This window comes from Sander vitreus, chromosome 1 (assembly GCF_031162955.1).
Source record: "Sander vitreus isolate 19-12246 chromosome 1, sanVit1, whole genome shotgun sequence".
NCBI lineage: Eukaryota > Metazoa > Chordata > Actinopteri > Perciformes > Percidae > Sander > Sander vitreus.
In genome coordinates, this window is record NC_135855.1 from 38,244,136 (window position 1) to 38,262,699 (window position 18,564).

The 18,564-nt window shown below is 44.1% G+C and overlaps 1 protein-coding gene and 1 long non-coding RNA gene across 2 annotated transcripts in view; one reads left to right on the forward strand and one right to left on the reverse strand.

Annotated features, from left to right (window-relative positions):
* The window catches only part of LOC144520842 (uncharacterized), a 43,468-nt gene that overhangs the window by 17,906 nt on the left and 6,998 nt on the right, over nt 1–18,564 (reverse strand). The window lies entirely within an intron of this gene.
* Nucleotides 1,680–16,588, forward strand: jph3a (junctophilin 3a). Its single transcript, XM_078258310.1, has 5 exons — nt 1,680–2,061; nt 7,399–8,179; nt 11,313–11,437; nt 14,446–15,695; nt 16,508–16,588. The coding sequence occupies exons 1-5, from the start codon at nt 1,680–1,682 to the stop codon at nt 16,586–16,588; spliced, it is 2,619 nt and encodes an 872-aa protein (XP_078114436.1).

Below are 18,564 nucleotides of genomic sequence, written 5' to 3' on the forward strand. Positions count from 1 at the left end.
CAGTTTACAATGTTGTGAAGGTTTAAAGAGACACACGGATATATACATTTCTGATGACGTGAGAGAAGATAGGTAAGGAAAGGAGGATCGGTTCAAGGTAGATTCACGCAGATACATCTTCAGGAAGGAAAACAGTGCAACAATTTATAATACAAATTAAAACAGGACTTTTTGCAGAATGTAGTGTAACATATCGTCTCCATATTTTGTCCTTTCAATTTTCTTTCATTAATCAATGCTATCCGTCACCCTTTATGTCTGTTAGTGGGTTTTACAGCTAGTTTTCACTTCCTGAAAAACAACAGTTTTGGACATACACGGTTTTTACCTGACGGCAACGTTATTCACAACAATTTGTGCGTGCAAAAGTCAGTCTGGGTGTAATAAAGCTTACTCAAGTGACAGCTACGGTCTATTGGTTTTCCTACGAGACGACAGTGAAAGAAATATCAATCAATGAGCTTACAAACCTCTGGTTATCAGGAAAACAGACTGCTGACTGACCAGATCTCAGTCTGGAAGAAGAGAGAGTGAAACTGGGGCTGGATAATTAGGAGAAGCAGGCTGTATCCCCAAAGGGAAAGAGGAGAGCCAGCTCTCCGCGCATGCAGCTATTCGCACCATCCCTCCATCTCTATCTCTTTAAGAGCCGAGGGAAGGAGTGTGTGTGTGAGTGTATGTGGGGGAGGGGTATTGGCTGGGGTGGAACAGTCCTGTAATGAGCAGATTTTAGAGAGAGAGAGAGAGCGAGAGAGAGAGAGGGAGAGAGAGAGAGAGGCCAAAAAAACAAGAGAGGACAGATGACTTGGTGGAATTGGGATACAACAAGAATCCAGGTTTTAGGCGAGCGCTGAAAACGGAGAGGACAAAGGGAAAGGGAGAGGAATAATTTTTTTTTTTTTCTCCTTCGCATCCTCATCTCCAAGGACAGGCTCGTCTTCAGATCACAGCGGAGCAGAGGGGAGATATTCCCTCTCCGTTATGTCTGCCGAGGTGTGTGTGCCAGGCTGAGGCTGTGTGTGGTTATGGATGTGTGTCTCTGAGCCTTGTTTCCAGGCCATGCTACAGAGCTCCAACTTCATTTCTTTTTTTCATGGCGTACCAGTACAGCAGCATCCCCGTCCTGTCTCCCTCTCTGTGTGCTGGTGCTGCAGGGATGTGTTGATGCTGTAATGTCTGATTGAGCTGAGCTCGGTCTCTGCTGCTGCCATCGCCACTCTGTGGGCCTCTGGGACTGCTGGAAAAAAGCCTAGGCCTCGCTTGTCTGGAGCGCCCTGCTGCACCGGCTGAGGCGACAGGCCGGCTGCGAGGCTGATCAGAGCAGGAAGGTGGAGGAGGAAGTGGAGGAGGCGGAGGATGAGAAGCACTCTGAGCCTGCATGCCCATGGGAAGCAGCATGCACAGCAGCTGCTGCGTTCGTCACTCCAGACCCGTCACTGAGGCTTGGACTGCTTCTCCATCGGAAGGCGATGCTCTCCGGGCCACGTCCTGTTGCTTTCAAAACGAGGAGCTGGTGTTTTAGGTCCTGAACTAACAGGAGAGGGAGAGTCGAGGCCCTGCACCTCCATGCTACCGGATTCAAACGAGGCCTCCTCCCTTTTTGCTCCTCTTGAGTGAACCAGGCCTTTGTTTTTTCTTTTTCTTGACATTCTAAGGATTTGCCTAAACCTGTTTCATGCATGTCCACTGGAGGCAGGTTTGACTTTGATGACGGGGGGTCGTACTGCGGGGGGTGGGAGCAGGGTAAGGCCCATGGACGAGGGGTCTGCACGGGGCCCCAGGGTCAGGGCGAGTACGCGGGCGCATGGAGCCATGGCTTTGAGGTCCTGGGCGTGTACACGTGGCCCAGCGGGAACAACTACCAGGGCACCTGGGCACAGGGCAAGCGGCATGGCATCGGAGTGGAGAGCAAGGGCCGCTGGGAGTACAGAGGGGAGTGGACGCAGGGGTTCAAAGGTCGCTACGGGCAGCTGGAGAGCACGGCGAGCGGGGCCCGGTACGAGGGGACGTGGAGCAACGGGCTGCAGGATGGATACGGCACTGAAACCTACTCCGATGGAGGTAAGGCTTCTAAAACTCATTTTCTGTCCGAGCCAATTTGCCCTCCCCGTATCTTCTCACAATATCAAGTTTAGAGCTCAGATTTAGTCCCGTTGGACTTCTCCGAATAAAACATCACTACTCCCGTTCCACAGATGGATTTTCAGGCTGAAAGTGGAGCGACTTGCTTACTTAGCCTGCTGCTAAAACCCACTGTAACACATCTCCGATGTCGGCTACATAAATAACATGTAGGTCACATGCACATGCATGGATGGATTCCTGAGCAGGCCTACCGGGCCCAGGCCTGGGGGCCCGAGGGTTCAGGGGGCCCACATTTTATACAATGTGCTGTAGTATTTAGTATCTGTGCAGAAGAGTGACGGTGTGGATCTGCTGTGGCAGGAAGCGTTAGACAGGAGTCAGACAGCCTCTACTTATCTCCAGCATGAATTAAATATTCAGGATTATATAAGTACATAAAGTTCATCTGCAGTTGTTCACCCAAAAGCACCTGAGAGTTCGACTGCACCTGCAGAACTAAACTGAAAGAGACACAAAACAACCACAAAGAGAAACAAAATGACGACAGAGAGACTAAAAGTTTCTACAAAGAGACACAAACGACTTAAAAGAGATGCAAAATGACCACAGAGAGACATAAGATGATTACAAAGAGACAAGCAGGATGACTACAGAGAGATGCAAAGTGACTACAAAGAGACAAAAAGTGACTATTGATTAACAACGCAGCCACGTCTCTTTGAGTCTGGGGGTGTTGCTCTGGTGTAGCAGGGGTTGGGGGCCATCTGACGTGTCGGTGTCCAGGAGCCCACTGCCTCATATAATCTGTCCATGTCGTCCACATGAATACATAAGGGGGTCTGCTGCCTCTGGCCGACTGACCACTGATTATTATTATTGCTAATATTATTAGAAATCAGGCTGTGTGTTTCTAATATTATACATTAAACCATGTTGAGGTCTCGTCACTTCTTGTGTTTAGAGCGATTTATAAAAACACACCTTCACCCCTCTCCCCTCTGCATCACACCCTCTGTCGCCATGGTAACGCGCAGACAGCAGGTCAGCGTGTCACTAGAGACCAGAACTTGCCTGCGCTTCTGCCTCTCTGATTGGCTCTCGGCCTCCGTCAGTCTCGCGTGTAAATCTAGGCCGTTTGATAACTGATGCTGCGCGAGACCCGGATGATGGAAGCCAGGTCAATGAGCGATGCAGGTGGAAGGAACACACGGTGTGTGTGTGTGTGTGTGTGTGTGTGTGTGTGTGTGTGTGTGTGTGTGTGTGTGTTTGTGCGTGTGAGGTTGTTTTTACCAGGAGGTGCACTAATGCTCACATCCTCACACACCTGCTGTTTTAACACGAGACTGTAAAATATAAAAAATATTAAAAAAAATGGTGAAGAGAGGAAAACATAAAAAAAAGACTGCGTCACGCGAGAGCTCTGCTTCTCTCTTCCGATCACGTGGAAGACCGCCGACAGATGAATATAGCACGCACGAGCTGACACATTTTCCACAACCCAATAAATGCTGTTTTACACACACACACACACACACACAGCACCTATTTAAAAATTATAATAAAAACATATCATAAGCCACATGACGTTCTTTTTTTTGTTCTTTTTGTGCTTTTATTCTCTGAGAAGCTCGATAGAGTAGTACTTAAATTGGAGTAGTATTTATGTTGTATTTTAAAATTGTCTGTTTAGTTTATTTTTATTGGATTGTGAACTTGTCTTTGGTAAAGACTGGAGGTAGGACTTGACAAGCCTAGGCTTCTTCTTGTCCCTTTTTGAACGAGACCAGAGGGTGTTATGTTGAAATTTTTTTTGTTGGTATTCATTTTTTTTAAATTCGTTTTGGAATTCTTTTATTCATTTCATGTTTGTTTTTTTTTAAATTGTTCACTATAAAGATTTTATTGATTCAAGCTTTGTGCCCCTACAGAGAAGGTCCGCGGAGCGCGAGAGAGTCCAGTTTTGGTTTCAGCACCGCGGACAGCTCCCGATCGACACTGACTGATCAATGTTTTTAGTTTGTGGAGCCTTAAAAAGCTTTAAAAAAAAAGAGAAAAGAAATAAGATGCAAAGGCAACAGGAAAATACAAAGAATTACCTGCCCTTGACTTTGGTTCGTCAGTATCCACAGGATTCACCTAACAACAGATGTGTCACAATACCACACAACACAGTAATTATATACAGTTTACAGCCTGGAAAAATGTAAACCATGTGTCTTTTAGGGTTTTGTTTCAGCACCATGGACAGCTCCAGTCCCACACTACACAACACAGCATCAGTTATTAAAGTGTTAAAAGTACTCCGTTTAACTATTCTGAACTAATAGGAAATTATGCAAGACTTAAAGGTGCAGTAGGTAAGACTTATAAAACTAACTTTCTGCCATATTTGCTGAAACTGACCCTATGTTCCAGTAGAACTACATGAAGCAGGTCATTTAAAAACAAATCTGGCTCCTCTGGACCACCTACAGCCTGTAGTGTGATTTGCAAAAATCCACAGCTCCCTGTTCAGATGCACCAATCAGGGCCAGGGGGGGGGTGTTTAACTGCGTGTCAATCACTGCTCATGCACACGCATTCATTCTCCCTTGTGGGGGGAGGGGCTTAGGAGACAGTTTTGGGCTTTAGCTGAAAGGGGGGGGAGGGACTGAGAAGTTGTCGATGTTCACATGTTTTGGCTAAGTCCTGGATCTTCACAATCCTACCTATGGCACCTTTAATGTCAACAAAAATGCAAATTTAGAAAACTATTAATAACTATTGCCATTTAAACAAAATTTAAATGGCAAAATTTCCCAAAGATGTAACTCTTAATTATTGTTTTCTGCTCACTGAATATTATACAACTGAGTTGTAAGCTACTTGTCTGAATCTTGTGTGAATAACAGCACACTATGAAACAAAAAATGATGAGACATTAGTAATAGTATTTGGTCATTTCGCACAAAGATTCTCTATAACTAAAGATAACTAGAAAGCATTACACGCTGCACCTTTGGTATTAAACGGTCAACACTTCCTGTCTCCTAAATGGGCGCGGCCTCATTTAAAAGTGTAGGGAACGTCGTGTGGATGGATGAAAAGTTATATTTGCATAATGTATTAATATTTTCTTTTGCTAATATTAGATATTTACACAGTTAAAAGACATACGAACATTTGTTTTGACACGGCGTTCGCAAACTTGTTGACGTTAGCTTCTCTGTGTTGCCAGATCTCGCGAGAGTTCGGTCCTGAGACAGAAACGGGTCTCAAACAAAGTTCAATTTCTACTGATGTGTCCGTCTGAAAAATGCCATTTTAGTGTCAGAATGTTCTGGAGATATGTGGCTTGTGAAAAATGGGTCCAAGATTTACTTTTCTGACTATGGGGGGAAAGTACCGCTCATAATCTGTGTTCACGTCCCCTTCTCCCATTAGAATAAATTCACTCAGGGCCTGCCGCTAGTCTCCTAAAGGGGCATGGCGGTGGAGAACCCCATGTGACAGACACAGGAAGTAACTCTGAGTTGGGGCGTCTCTATTGTAAATAGTCTCTGGTTCGCAGTGCGATGGAGGAGAGTGGGTGAGTGAGTTCCCACCAACAGAACAGATGTAAAGATCAGTAATGTCACTGCCATTTAACCACATGTGAACCATTACAAATCAGCAGGAGATGCCTCTCACGGTGACCTCATGCGGAACCAAAGAGCATGAAATATCTATCATTGAGAAACTGTAGTCACGTTTTGTCACAATCAATCATCTTGCCGTGAGTTTAATTTGAAAAAAGAGCCACCAAGAAGCCGAGTGAGGCTCTTTTCTTAGGAAAAGATATTTGATTATTGTAATGTTAAAATCAACTTATAGCAAATCCTTTCTGGAACATTCTAAAATGTGATGAAATAGGTTGTTTTATTCCTACCATCTGAAACGACCAACAGGTGCGTTTAATAAATTAGCGCCCCCTAGCGGTGGCAGGAAAATACGACCTCATATCTAAACCAGAGAACGTAACAGCCGCAGTTTTAAACATGTTAACATTGTGAAAACAGTCGCAGTTTGGTTATGTTTAGACACAAAAACTACTTTGGGTTAAAATCAGACGTTACTTCACTTCCTGAAGGTTACATCACATGACGCAGAACGTGACATAGCTCCGTTTGTTCCATAAAGTAAAAAACAACTTTCCGTTTACTTTTATTTTCAAACTGAACACGAACCCCAGTCTCCTGGGTGAAAGTCCTGTTTGTTTGACCCGTCCACCACCCCAACCAACCTCCTTACAAGGAAAGTTGGCACACTTATTAGGGTGTACTCATACTTGGCCCAGTTACCTAGAACCGTGCCCGAACACAATCCCCACTCCCCCACTGGCCAGCAATCACACTGCAATAAAACACGCAGGGCCAGAGCACGCTTACGTCATTACAATGCGACTTTTTGGTTTGAAGAAAACCGGAAGTGAAGCGCTCTTGTACAGCACAGAGTCCATCATTGTAATGTCTTGCGGAGCTAAGCACCGGACAGAGCCCCGGTGCCGCTGGAAAATAGCCTCAGGAAGGAACTTGTTTTGGTGGAACACGTGTACGTTCAAAAGTAGTTTTAGTCGTGCAACAGAAAACTCAGATTGGACAGATAGTCTAGCTAGCTGTCTGGATTTACCCTGAGGAGGTCTGAGGAGCAGTTAACCACAGTCCTTAGAAATCCACCGGAGGTTAGAACGCCAACACAAAGAAAGAGGAAGGGGACGGACATCCGGCCGAAATGAGTGACATCTGGCGGAATTTCTGGCGGCACCGGAGCAATCCAGGAAGTGGAACGTCATGGATATAGACTACTGTAATGCTCACTTTGTGGCTTATTTGGAGATGTTCGGTGCGCGACGACACACAGCCCTCTCATATGCCTTGCTTACGCAGTGTACGTTAGTTCCGTCCTCGGGCACGTTTAGCGATCCCACTGATGCTTACCGGGCCCGAGTCCAGCCGAACCGTACCCTGGCCCACATCTTTCAAATGTGCCAGGGTACGGTTTAGTGTACAAAGGGATCACACTAGTCAAATGAACCGGACTTTGGGGTCAAATGTGCTCGGCCATTGTTTAACTTGGCCAAGTGTGAGTAATCCCTTAGACTTTGTCACCTTACTTCCTGCTTTGCTCCTGTCATAATTACTGTGGCCACTAAAGTGCACCGCCACTAGAAATGTAAATATGAGTCGTAATTGCTGCTTGAACAAGTGACTCATTGGGTTGTTTTTCATGGGGAGGACAGTCTCATAAAACAAGGACATAACTCTGACTGTCTGTGTGTCTCTGTTTGTCTCTCAGGAACCTACCAAGGCCAGTGGCTGGCCGGGATGCGCCATGGCTATGGCGTGCGGCAGAGTGTACCGTACGGCATGGCGGCGGTCATCCTCTTTCCTCTGCGAACATCCATAAACTCCCTCCGCTCCGAGCACAGCCACGGCCCTCCGGCTGTGCTGGAGGACGGCTCCGTCACCACACCCACGGACGGAGTGGCGGCCGGGCTGGCTGGGAGCCCTGTGGGGCGGGGTGGGTTCGCTCTTACGGCTCCCAGTGAAGCTGAGCGCCAGAGGAAGAGGAAAGGCCGCTTCCGGCAGTCCATCCTGAGCGGCCTGAAGCTGCGGCGCTCCGAGTCCAAAAGCTCGCTGGCCAGTCAGCTCAGCAAGCAGAGCTCCTTCTGCAGCGAGGCCGGCATGAGCACCGTCAGCTCTGCTGCATCTGACATCCACTCCAACGCCAGCGAGAGTGAACAGGGCGCCCCTGTGGACGCCACCGTCACTGAAATGTATGCTGGCGAGTGGCGGAGCGACCAGAGGGCCGGCTGGGGTATAAGCCGGCGCTCGGACGGCCTGCATTATGAAGGGGAATGGGTGGGCAACAAGAGGCACGGGTATGGATGCACCACCTTCCCGGACGGCACCAAGGAGGAGGGGAAGTACAAGCAGAACACGTTGGTGAGCGGAAAACGCAAGAACCTGATCCCACTGAGGGCCAGTAAGATCAGAGAGAAGGTGGATCGAGCTGTGGAAGCTGCGGAGAAGGCTGCAGACATCTCCAAGCAGAAAGCAGAGATCGCCATGTCAAGGTAACAGGTTCACTTTTTAACCGCGGTGGAAGACGTATTCAGATCCTTTACTTCAGGAAAAGTACTAATACACACTGTGAAAAATACTCCACTACAAGTAAAAGTCCTGCAAAAAACTTTACTTACGTAAACATTTGAAGTATTATCAGCTAAATGTACTTAAAGCTTTAGTGCGTGAAGATAATGACCTCTTCTGAAGAGTCCATCATTTTTTTTAAATCCTCCGCGTCCTTCTTGGCTACTAGCAACTGCGTGGAGGAGGGGGGGTGGCTTGTATCATGTGGATGCACCGACAGTGTTGTTGTCATTACTTAGAATTCATCATGGGGTGACAGAAACTACGCACTATAGCGTTTACTTTTCAGCAGCAGTGGAAGAAGTATTCAGATCCTTTACTTCAGGACATAATATGAAAAAATCTCCAAGTAAAAGTCCTGCAAAAAACTTAAGTAAAAGTTAAGTATTATCAGTTAAATGTAGGCTACTTAATGAAGGCTACTTAAAGTAAAAGTATTGATTGTGCAGTAAAATGTTCCCTGTCTAGGGGTGTAAATCACAATACAATATTATATTGATTCTTAGGACAACGATACAGTATTTACTGATATCACAAAGTCTGCCACGATACGATTTTGATGCATAAGTCCATGTAACACAATCAGTTACATTATATATATATATATATATATATATATATTAGGGCTGTCAATCGATTAAAAAATGTAATCTAATTAATTACATACTCTGTGATTAATTAATCGAAATTAATCGCATACATAATTAACGGTGCCTGAACCGATACTTTTTATCAAAGTAAGAAAAGAAAAAAAAGGGCACTAAACAACAGTTGGTGACATTAAAGAACGGCTTGTTTATTGCTAAGGCCATATGGTCAAAATTAAATGATTAATAATAATGTAGAACAATAACAATAACTTATTTCACTAGTAAATTGCTGTTGAACGACAAAAACAACAACCGGATAGGAAAAGGACATTTACAATAACTTCAAATGCACCACGAGGCTGTACTTCACCAGTTTCATTGAACGTACCGTCTGCGTTGTTTCTCTGACGGCAGCTGCAGATTGTTACATCCCGGTGTTGAATCCTCTACAGTAAAACACAGTCACACTTTACACCGTTTAGCGTTAGCTGTCAGCATTTTAACTGTGTTTAATCCAGCTACTAGCTAGCGGTAGGCTAACGTTAGCTGCTGTTGAGTATAGTGTTAACTAGCTAGCGGTAGCCTAACGTTAGCTGCTGTTGAGTATAGTGTTAACTAGCTAGCGGTAGGCTAACGTTAGCTGCTGTTGAGTATAGTGTTAACTATCTAGCGGTAGGCTAACGTTAGCTGCTGTTGAGTATAGTGTTAACTAGCTAGCGGTAGGCTAACGTTAGCTGCTGTTGAGTATAGTGTTAACTATCTAGCGGTAGGCTAACGTTAGCTGCTGTTGAGTATAGTGTTAACTATCTAGCGGTAGGCTAACGTTAGCTGCTGTTGAGTATAGTGTTAACTATCTAGCGGTAGGCTAACGTTAGCTGCTGTTGAGTATAGCGTTAACTAGCGTCACATGCAGCGGGGTTTGTGTTTCCTGTAACGTCTGTTTCAGAGCATCAGAGAGAAGCGCAGAGGTATCAGTGGCACCAGATTTTCGTCTGTATGCAAACGTCAATATGGAATGGATTAATCTGCGTTAATTTTTTTAACACGTTATTTTTTTCTCAGATTAATCAATCAAAATTAACGCGTTATTTTGACAGCCCTAATATATATATATATATATATATATATATTTATTAGGCCTGCACGATATTGGAAAAAAACTTACATTGCGATATTTTTTTTCCCTGCGATATATATTGCGATATGAAAAAAAGACAAATAGCCCTATTTAGAAATACTAAATCATTCTCAGCTACTGGGGTGATTTTGTAGGGGAATGCATCTATAAAGAAAATAAAAATGAAAAAGGAAATTTTCTTATGTGAACCAGTCTTTCTTGAACTTTAATGCTTTACAAAAACCAAAGCAAGTAAGCGCTGTGACTACTCTTCTGAAATAATTTTGGAGAGGGAAATTAGGAAGAAACACACTGGTTAACTGACATGACACCATTGTATTCATATAATATCAATCCAGGCTAAAGTGAATATTAATAATGCATGCATGTTGCTTCCTCTAAATGTCAGGTTGTGGTCGACTAGCGGGGCCTGCTTTGGTTGTTTGATAAATTGATTAAAATACTGTGTATCCAAGAGCACTTAAATCAGTGTAAATGACGTTATATCAGAAACAGACTGCTGTTGTAGATTAGTGTTACGTTTCCAGCTCCGAACCACAACGTTAGTTGGGACAGATGCCTTGTTTCTTTAGGCTAACTATGTTAGCTTTAGCCTGGCTGGTAGCAGCTTTCTGCGGTGAAAAATGGCCGGGAGATGTCGTGATTACGCTGCATTAATCAGGTGATTTAGTTTGTCTTTGCAGCGAACAGAAAACACTGACTACTATAGCTTCACTACCCATAACAAACTCAAACTCACCTTCAATAAGGGCCACATTGAAAATAAGAATCACATCCAGGGCCAGCCATGTTGAGTTTATTGACATGCTTTTATTTAATCGGAAAAGTAACGTCTTTTTGACTGTATTGTTGCACGTCTCATATACTCTTCTCACATACAATTTGCTCTGCATAAAGCCCTACAAAATTCAGGAAAAAGTCCCTTAGCCATCATAGAAATTAGCAAATCAAGCACAACAATGAATACATTTTCTAAAAGCAGGCTACCTGACTTACAACAACCTGTTTCACATCCTGAATATGCAGACTCACAGTTTCAAAATCAGCAAATCTGCCAAATTCTGCTTTGAGTTTTTACGTATTTGCAGTTTGAAAATCAGTTTCCTGTCTTTTTGGTTAGGCGCACAACTAGGCGGGCCAATATTTATTGTGAACCTAAATTGATATTAGTACCAGATCAAAATTAGAGAGGGGCCGGATTTGGCCCGCAGGCCTTAAGTTTGACACGTGTATTAGAGGTTAGGAACAAAGGGCCCTTATCATCGTATGGTTTTGGAGGACTTGTTGTTTATCCTGTGTGACTGCTGTGTTTCCCCCTGTGCTGTTCAGGATGAGCCACGCTCGTGGGAAGGCGGAGGCAGCTGAAGGCGTGGCGCAGAAGGCCATGGAGGAGTGTCGACTGGCCCGGATCTCTGCCAAAGAGCTCTCTCCCTCCTTTCACATCTACGGCAACGGTGAGTGGACGACAAACACAGAAGTGTGTCCAATTTTAGGTCCAGTAAATTCACAGATTTCACTTCCTGCTCTGACTTATCGCCGTTATTTTAGTTATATGTTTACAATGCAGAATTACAATAACATTTAACGGAGTCTTTGTTTTATTGTAAACACTGTCTTATTACTGTGTAAGCAGACAGATTCGTTTGTATTTAATGGACATCATTTAGAGACTGTTCTCTCCTGAGAAACGCCCACATAAGTTGTTTGTTCGAGCAGCAATTACGACTCATATTTAGTTTTATAGTGTTGGCGCCCTCTAGCGGCCGTAGTAATTATGATGGGAGCAAAGCAAAAAGTAAGGGAACGAAGTGTAAAGGCTGATTTATGCTTCTGCGTCGAATCAACGACGTACCCCCGCAGACCCCTCTGCGTCTACGCCGGACCCTACGCCGTAGCCTGACGTGCACCTCTCAAAAAATGTAACTACACGTCACGGCGAAACACACGTCTCTCAGCCGTGGCTTGGTAGCGTTGCATTTCCTCCGACTCATTTCCTGGTTCTCCATAAACAACATGAAATCAAGGAGAGGGTTAACTTTTCCTGCTCCAGATTTCCCACCGTGGTCAGAAAGAACAGGAGAGACACTTTGTTTCTCTCACTACGACTCTGGAGTCGCTACTCACTCCGAAGCTAATCACTGTCACTCTCTCACTTCTCCCTCGCTCTATCACCCACTCCCAACACACACACACACACACATGCCAGCTCGACGCACACACCAACGCACCAGTATAAACTTCAGGCCACTTACGTAGGCTGCGGAGAAAGCTCTGCGTGGAGCCTGCGCAGAACCATAAAACAGCCTTAAGAGCGGCAGGTTGGGGGGTGGATGTGTCAAAAAAACACAGGACTTTCACCCAGGAGACCGGGGTTTGTGTAACGTTTGAAATTAAAAGTAAACGGCAAGGTTGTTTTTTTTTACTTTTAGAGCACAAACAGAGCCACGTCACATTCTGCGTCGCGTGTGTAACCGGAAGTGAAGTAACGTCTGATTTAAACTAGGGCTGTCAAACGATTAATTTTTTTTAATCGCGATTAATCGCATATTTTATCACATGATTAAAATTCTATTATTTTGCATTTCAGAACAGTTTTTAAGTACATATTAACAACGGAAAGCAATTCTTACCAGTGTATCTTGATTGGGAATCAAATGAATGCAAAGAAAGTTACTTTATGAACTTGATTTTAAGATTTGTAATTATTTATTTACTGTAAACAAAAGAAAAATGTGTGAATCTGTCATTATTGCACAATTCCTCCAAGTACTGAACTAAAAAACTAAAAATCCCTATCCTTACCAGTGTCAGACCAGAGTCAATATAGTGTTTAGTAACTCCTAAATAATGTTGATTCCTCACTGACGTCCAGTGATCACCAGTTAATGAGACAGCGTTGGCAGCACCTTGCAGCAGTTCCAGTGTGGCTGCTTTCTCCGTGTCATACAGGCTGCGTGGGGCTGCTGTCCCCCTCGACGGCAATGAGACAGGTCAGAACACGCCAACCGTAGTACGTCTTTAAGACCTGAGTCCTCTACGATGCTGACAGGTCTGCAGTTAGTTGCCACCTGTTTCGCAAGAGCTGTAGTAATTTTTTGGGATTTGTTTTCATCCACAGGTCGGCAAGTAGCACTCTCCAAAATAGTGCTTTGCCTGAGTGGGTAGCATGCTAACTGGTAGCATCACGTTAACTGTACTACTATGCTTAGCTCATAGGTGGTGGCTCAAGCTTGACGTGCTTCGGTGATATTTTAATTCGGCTTTACACAACGTGCATATGGCTTTGACTTGTCTACGAGCCGTCCGGGAGTTTTGGAAAATAAAAAGTTCCATTCAGAGTTATTGCTGCTGTGTTTCTCCATCATGCCTGCAGCCTGCAGCAGCAGGATGTGATACGAGGAAGTGGCAGCTTGATGATAAGTAACGGTGCTGCAAAGGGTCAAAATAGTAGCCTGTTAGGCACGACGCAAAGCCGAGTGAAGTGTAAAATAAATTAATAAATGCCGGCATGTGATTAATGCGATTAAAAAAAGTTAACGCGTTATGCTCGGCCTTTAATCGCATCGCGATTAACGCGTTAATGCTGACAGCCCTAATTTAAACCCAAACCACGATATTTTTCTAAACATAAGTAAGTCGTTTTTGTGCCTAAACATAACCAAACTGCGACCGTTTTACGAGTAAACTAGTTTTTACTTTATGGAACAAACAACATTTGAGTCATTGTTAACATAAAAATATTGATTAGTGCAGGTTTAATGTATCCACCACTATAGTTGATTTTACAGTTTAGTCACATATATATGTGAAAATGAAGAAGTGAATGATAGTAAAACTCTTTCCTATACAAAAGTAATTTATGCTTTATGCAATTACAATGCTTTTTGTTTGACTTACATTTAGAAATATGATTCTCAAAATATACAGTGTTACTTTTTCTTTTGGCTTTTTTAATTCCCTTTAGGTTTGATTGCCAAATCTCTGCCCACTTTTATGTTGCTCCCCCCCCACCATTAAATCCACAATTAGTCATAAGTCGTGACTAAATAAAAAAGGCAGCAAATTGTGGAAATGATGGCGTCACCTTCATTATCTTCATTTAAAATCTACATTAAAACATTTATAAGTACCTGATCCTTTAAAGATTTATTTAAAAAACATATCAGACATGTGGATTAAAGTGTTTACGTACATATTTTGATCCAGAGCATTTAACAGAGCATTAAAACCTCTGAGAATTCAAACTAAATCAAGTGTATTCACTCAGTTAATCCTCTCTCAGCCAACACTGACTACCAGTTCCAGTTTGTATGCAGCTTTTCTCTCCTTTTGTTACCCTGCATGCTAATAACACTGACACACACACACACACACACACACACACACAGTGTAGGTTTGATGGACTCGCTGTGGATTGGTGCCAAGTCACTTCACTGCTGTTATTCTCCAACTGTTTTTGTAGGGCTCGAATGTCAGAGGCCCAAGCACCAGGACGCCAAGGACAAAGACCACGAGGTGATCTCGACAGGAACAGACAGTCCGGAGCTGTGCACGCCGGACACCACGCCGCCTGTGATAACACCTGATCTCAGCCCCGTGCTGAGCGTTCCCACCTTGACCCCCCACAGCCCGCCCAAACACGGCCATCGCCCCAGAAATGCTTGCTTCATGCGCCAGAGCGCCGTGGACGATCAGGGCGGGGCCGAGATCCAGGTGCTGGTGGAGGGGCGGGGCATGGATCTGCCGAGGGGAGGGGCTAACAATTGGACTGATGACATGTATCCGGACCGCGGAGGCAGCAGCCGCTCCACCACACCCTCCCTTCTGGAGGAGACGGAGGGCCAAGTGAACGGCCACGAGCAAGCCCCTTTGTCCAACCACAAACCGCGGGAGAAATCCTCGTCCAATCACAAGTCCCGGGAGCACGCCTCCTCCTACAGAGCGTGGGAGCACTCCTCGTCCAACCAAAAGCCCTCCAAGCAAGCATCTTCCAATCACAAGTCGAGGGAGTACTCGTCCTCCAATCACAAGACATGGGATCATTCTTCCACCAATCACAAGGCCTGCGAGCACGCCTCTTCCAACTACAAGCCGCAGGTGCACATTTTATCCAATCACAAGGCCTTGGAACATAACATTTCCAATCACAAGACTTCTGAGCATGCTTCTTCCAATCACAAGTCCCAAGATTATATCCCCTCCAATCACAATTCAAAGGACCACGTCTCTTCTAGTTACAACCCTCGAGAGCATGTCTACTCCAACCACCATCCAAAGCAGCACAACCCCTCCAACCACAAGCTAAACGAGCATGCTGTAATCGACCAAAGGCTAGACGCCGTCACCGGCGGGGGCTGGACGGCTGAAAGCACTCTTAGGTGGAGCCCTGCCCACTCACGCCTCACGGAGCAGGACGAGGAGAGGATGAATGACTATACGGTTGATATGAGGCTTCAGTGTCCGGACTCGCAGACGTCTCGGGGGCTGGGCCCGGAGTCCCCGGCCCCCAAAAACAACCGGCTGCGATCCCGAGGCCTTCGGCCGGTCAGAGAGGGATCCATGGACTCTGTACAGATGCTGGACAACCTGAATGTGGGGGCAGAGCTGGAGGAGTGGCCGCTGCACAGGGACCTCACCCTCTCCCCACCCCTCAAGTCTCAGCCCATCACTCTGGAGCAGGAAGGAGAGCATCTCATTCTCAAATCAAACTCAGTGAGACATCACAGTTACTGTCTGTCTGTCTGTCTGTCTGTCTGATTGTTTAGTACGGATCCACATTTTCACAATCCCTTTAATTGCAGAAGGTTAAATATAACAATTGAATCATGAATAATCATTAAAGGAGTACTTGGAAATACGCAAATTCACCTTAATGCCAAAAGTTGGATACTTCCACAACTTATATTCTTTGCTAGGGCTGCAACAAACGGTTGTTTTCATAGTCGGTTAATCCGTCAATTATTTTCCCGATTAATCAATTACTTGTTTGTTAAATTGCCAGAAAGTTTTGAAAAATGTGGATCAGTGTTTCCCAAAGCCCAAGATGACGTCCTCAAATGTCTTGCTTTGTCCACAACTCAAAGATATTCAGTTTACTGTCACAGAGGAGAGAAGACACTAGAACAGATTCACATTTAACAAGCTGGAATAAGAAAAAAGACTCACCCAAACCGATTAATCGATTATCAAAATAGTTGCTGATTAATTTAATAGTTGACAACTAATCGATTAATCGTTGCAGCTCTAGATAATAACAATTGAATCATCAATAATCATCAAAGGAATCATCTTTACGTCTCTGTGTTTGCGTGCAGATTAAACGTTGCTTAATAACAAAGGATTAAGGATTTATTACAACCAATAATTGCTCACTTTTTTTAACTTCCATTTCTTTTAATATGGTTTTAATCCATTTGCAACGGTGGAGTCTTTGTCTGTTTTCTATTTCCCAGCCTTCAGTTGAGTTTGAATTGGAGAATGTGTGCATTAACTGAACTAATTCCTTCTTTTCTTCTCTCTTTTAGGGCTCCAGCTCTATCCTGGTGGTTATGGTCATTTTACTCAATATTGGAGTAGCCATTCTTTTCATTCACTTCTTTATTTAAGCTTATACAGGTATGATCTACTAAGACTTATTGATAACTACGGTATATTATATTATTACTTACTGAGACGGACATTCTGCCAACTCGACTGGAGCCCGCAGCTCGAGTGACGGACACAGCAGAGCCTTTCTATTGTTGCTTCTGGTCTTTTCACCTCTGTTGAAGCCTGTTTCAGTTTTCTCTGAAAGCACCGTTTCCTTTTCAAATGCTTATTTTGAGCTTGCAAACCATAGAAAAGAAAGTAAGAAAGTAAAAAAAAAAAAAAAAAGATATAAAAAAAAAGAGTGCAGCTTTAAACTAGCGTGGTGTATCGGGACACACGTGCATGGGTGTCCATCGGTTAATGTTCAATGGACTGGAGATGGCACAGGCAGTTTTGCCCATTTTTCCATCACTTAAGACAAAAATATAGCAACCGTTGTTTCCTGGTTATCGTGAGAAACATGCAAACCAAGATCATGACCCATACTCCGTCCTAAAACCCCACAGACAATTACCCTTTTTGCCTTTTAACCCTTTCCCCCCTGTTGCCCCCGCCATCCACAAATCTCTATAACCCACCTATTCGCACTATGCGCTACATACAGAACTATGCTGCAACAGTAGATCCATTTTAAAGGGCTCCGTCATTATTCTTTTCTTTTTTTTTCCACTACGAAACTACACACACAACCATTGCATGAGGCTGTGTGGGGGTTTTAAAAAGTGCATTTTATATCCCTTTAACATCACTGTCCTGTCCCCATTTGTACGCTGTCCATCCCCTGGTTGTCACTTCCAGAGATTTTTTTGGAAAGAAATCAGCCGCCACGCCAGCTCACGTGTCCAGTCGAAATCACAGAATCTGACCGAATCAGATTCATCAGCGACCAACAACACACTCCAAGACCCATGAGTCTAAAAAGCCTCGAGGAACTTCCTGAATTTATTAAGTGAAACACATTCGCACGCAAAAAAAAAAAAAAACAACACATACACATTTAACTGCTGACATACTGGGGAGGGTTTGGCCTTGCCCCTTTGTACAGCCTTGAGACTGTTAAGTTATAACCACTAATTCTACTATATATGTGTACGTGTCATTATTATTCAAGTTTGTTACTTTTTTGCAATTTGCAAGACAGAGAGAATGCTGAGTGCCTCGTATTTATTCATTTTCCGTCTCAAATTTATTTAAAAAAAACCCGACCAGAAATAATAAAACACCCAGGCTATGAGGAGACGAAAAACCTTCAACATTAAGAAAGGTGACCCCCTCCTCCTTTCCTCCCCTTCCCACCCAACACACACACACACACACACACACCAGCATAAAACATGGATGTCAAAGAAAACTAGAACATATTCATATTTAACAAGCTGGAATCAGAGAATGTTTCAAACCGATTATTCGATTATCAAAATAGTTGGTGATTCATTTAATAGTTGACAACTGATCATGTAATCTTTGCAACTGATGAACATATTTGGCGGTTTAGGGGTCCTCCCTCGAGAAAATTTGTTGTTTTTCGATTGAAAAACAGCACCAATTTCACATCATTTTGGACCGTTATTATCACCATATCTGTGTTTAAAACGTTGGAAAAGCTAGAGCAGATAATAAATAAATAACACTCAAAAAGACTAAAGACAGAACTTGCTAAAGAAGTCCACTGGGGACCAATTACCATCATTAGATCTTAGAAAAGTCATTTAGTTAGTTTTGATGCTCGCACTGATTTTCCATTCATTGGGTTTGGGTGGAAAACCCTACACACGCACGCACGCACACACGCACACACACACACACACACACACACACGCACACACACACACACACACTCCCTTTCACCCTGAAATGGCATGCACTGTTTTGTCTCTCTCCCAGTCGTCCCCCTTTTGGACCAGTCAAAAAGGGAAAAATGGGGTTTCTACGGTGTCATTTCCAGACACGTTTTGGGCCGGATGAGATTTTTTTCAGCATGTTTGTTCAGCCT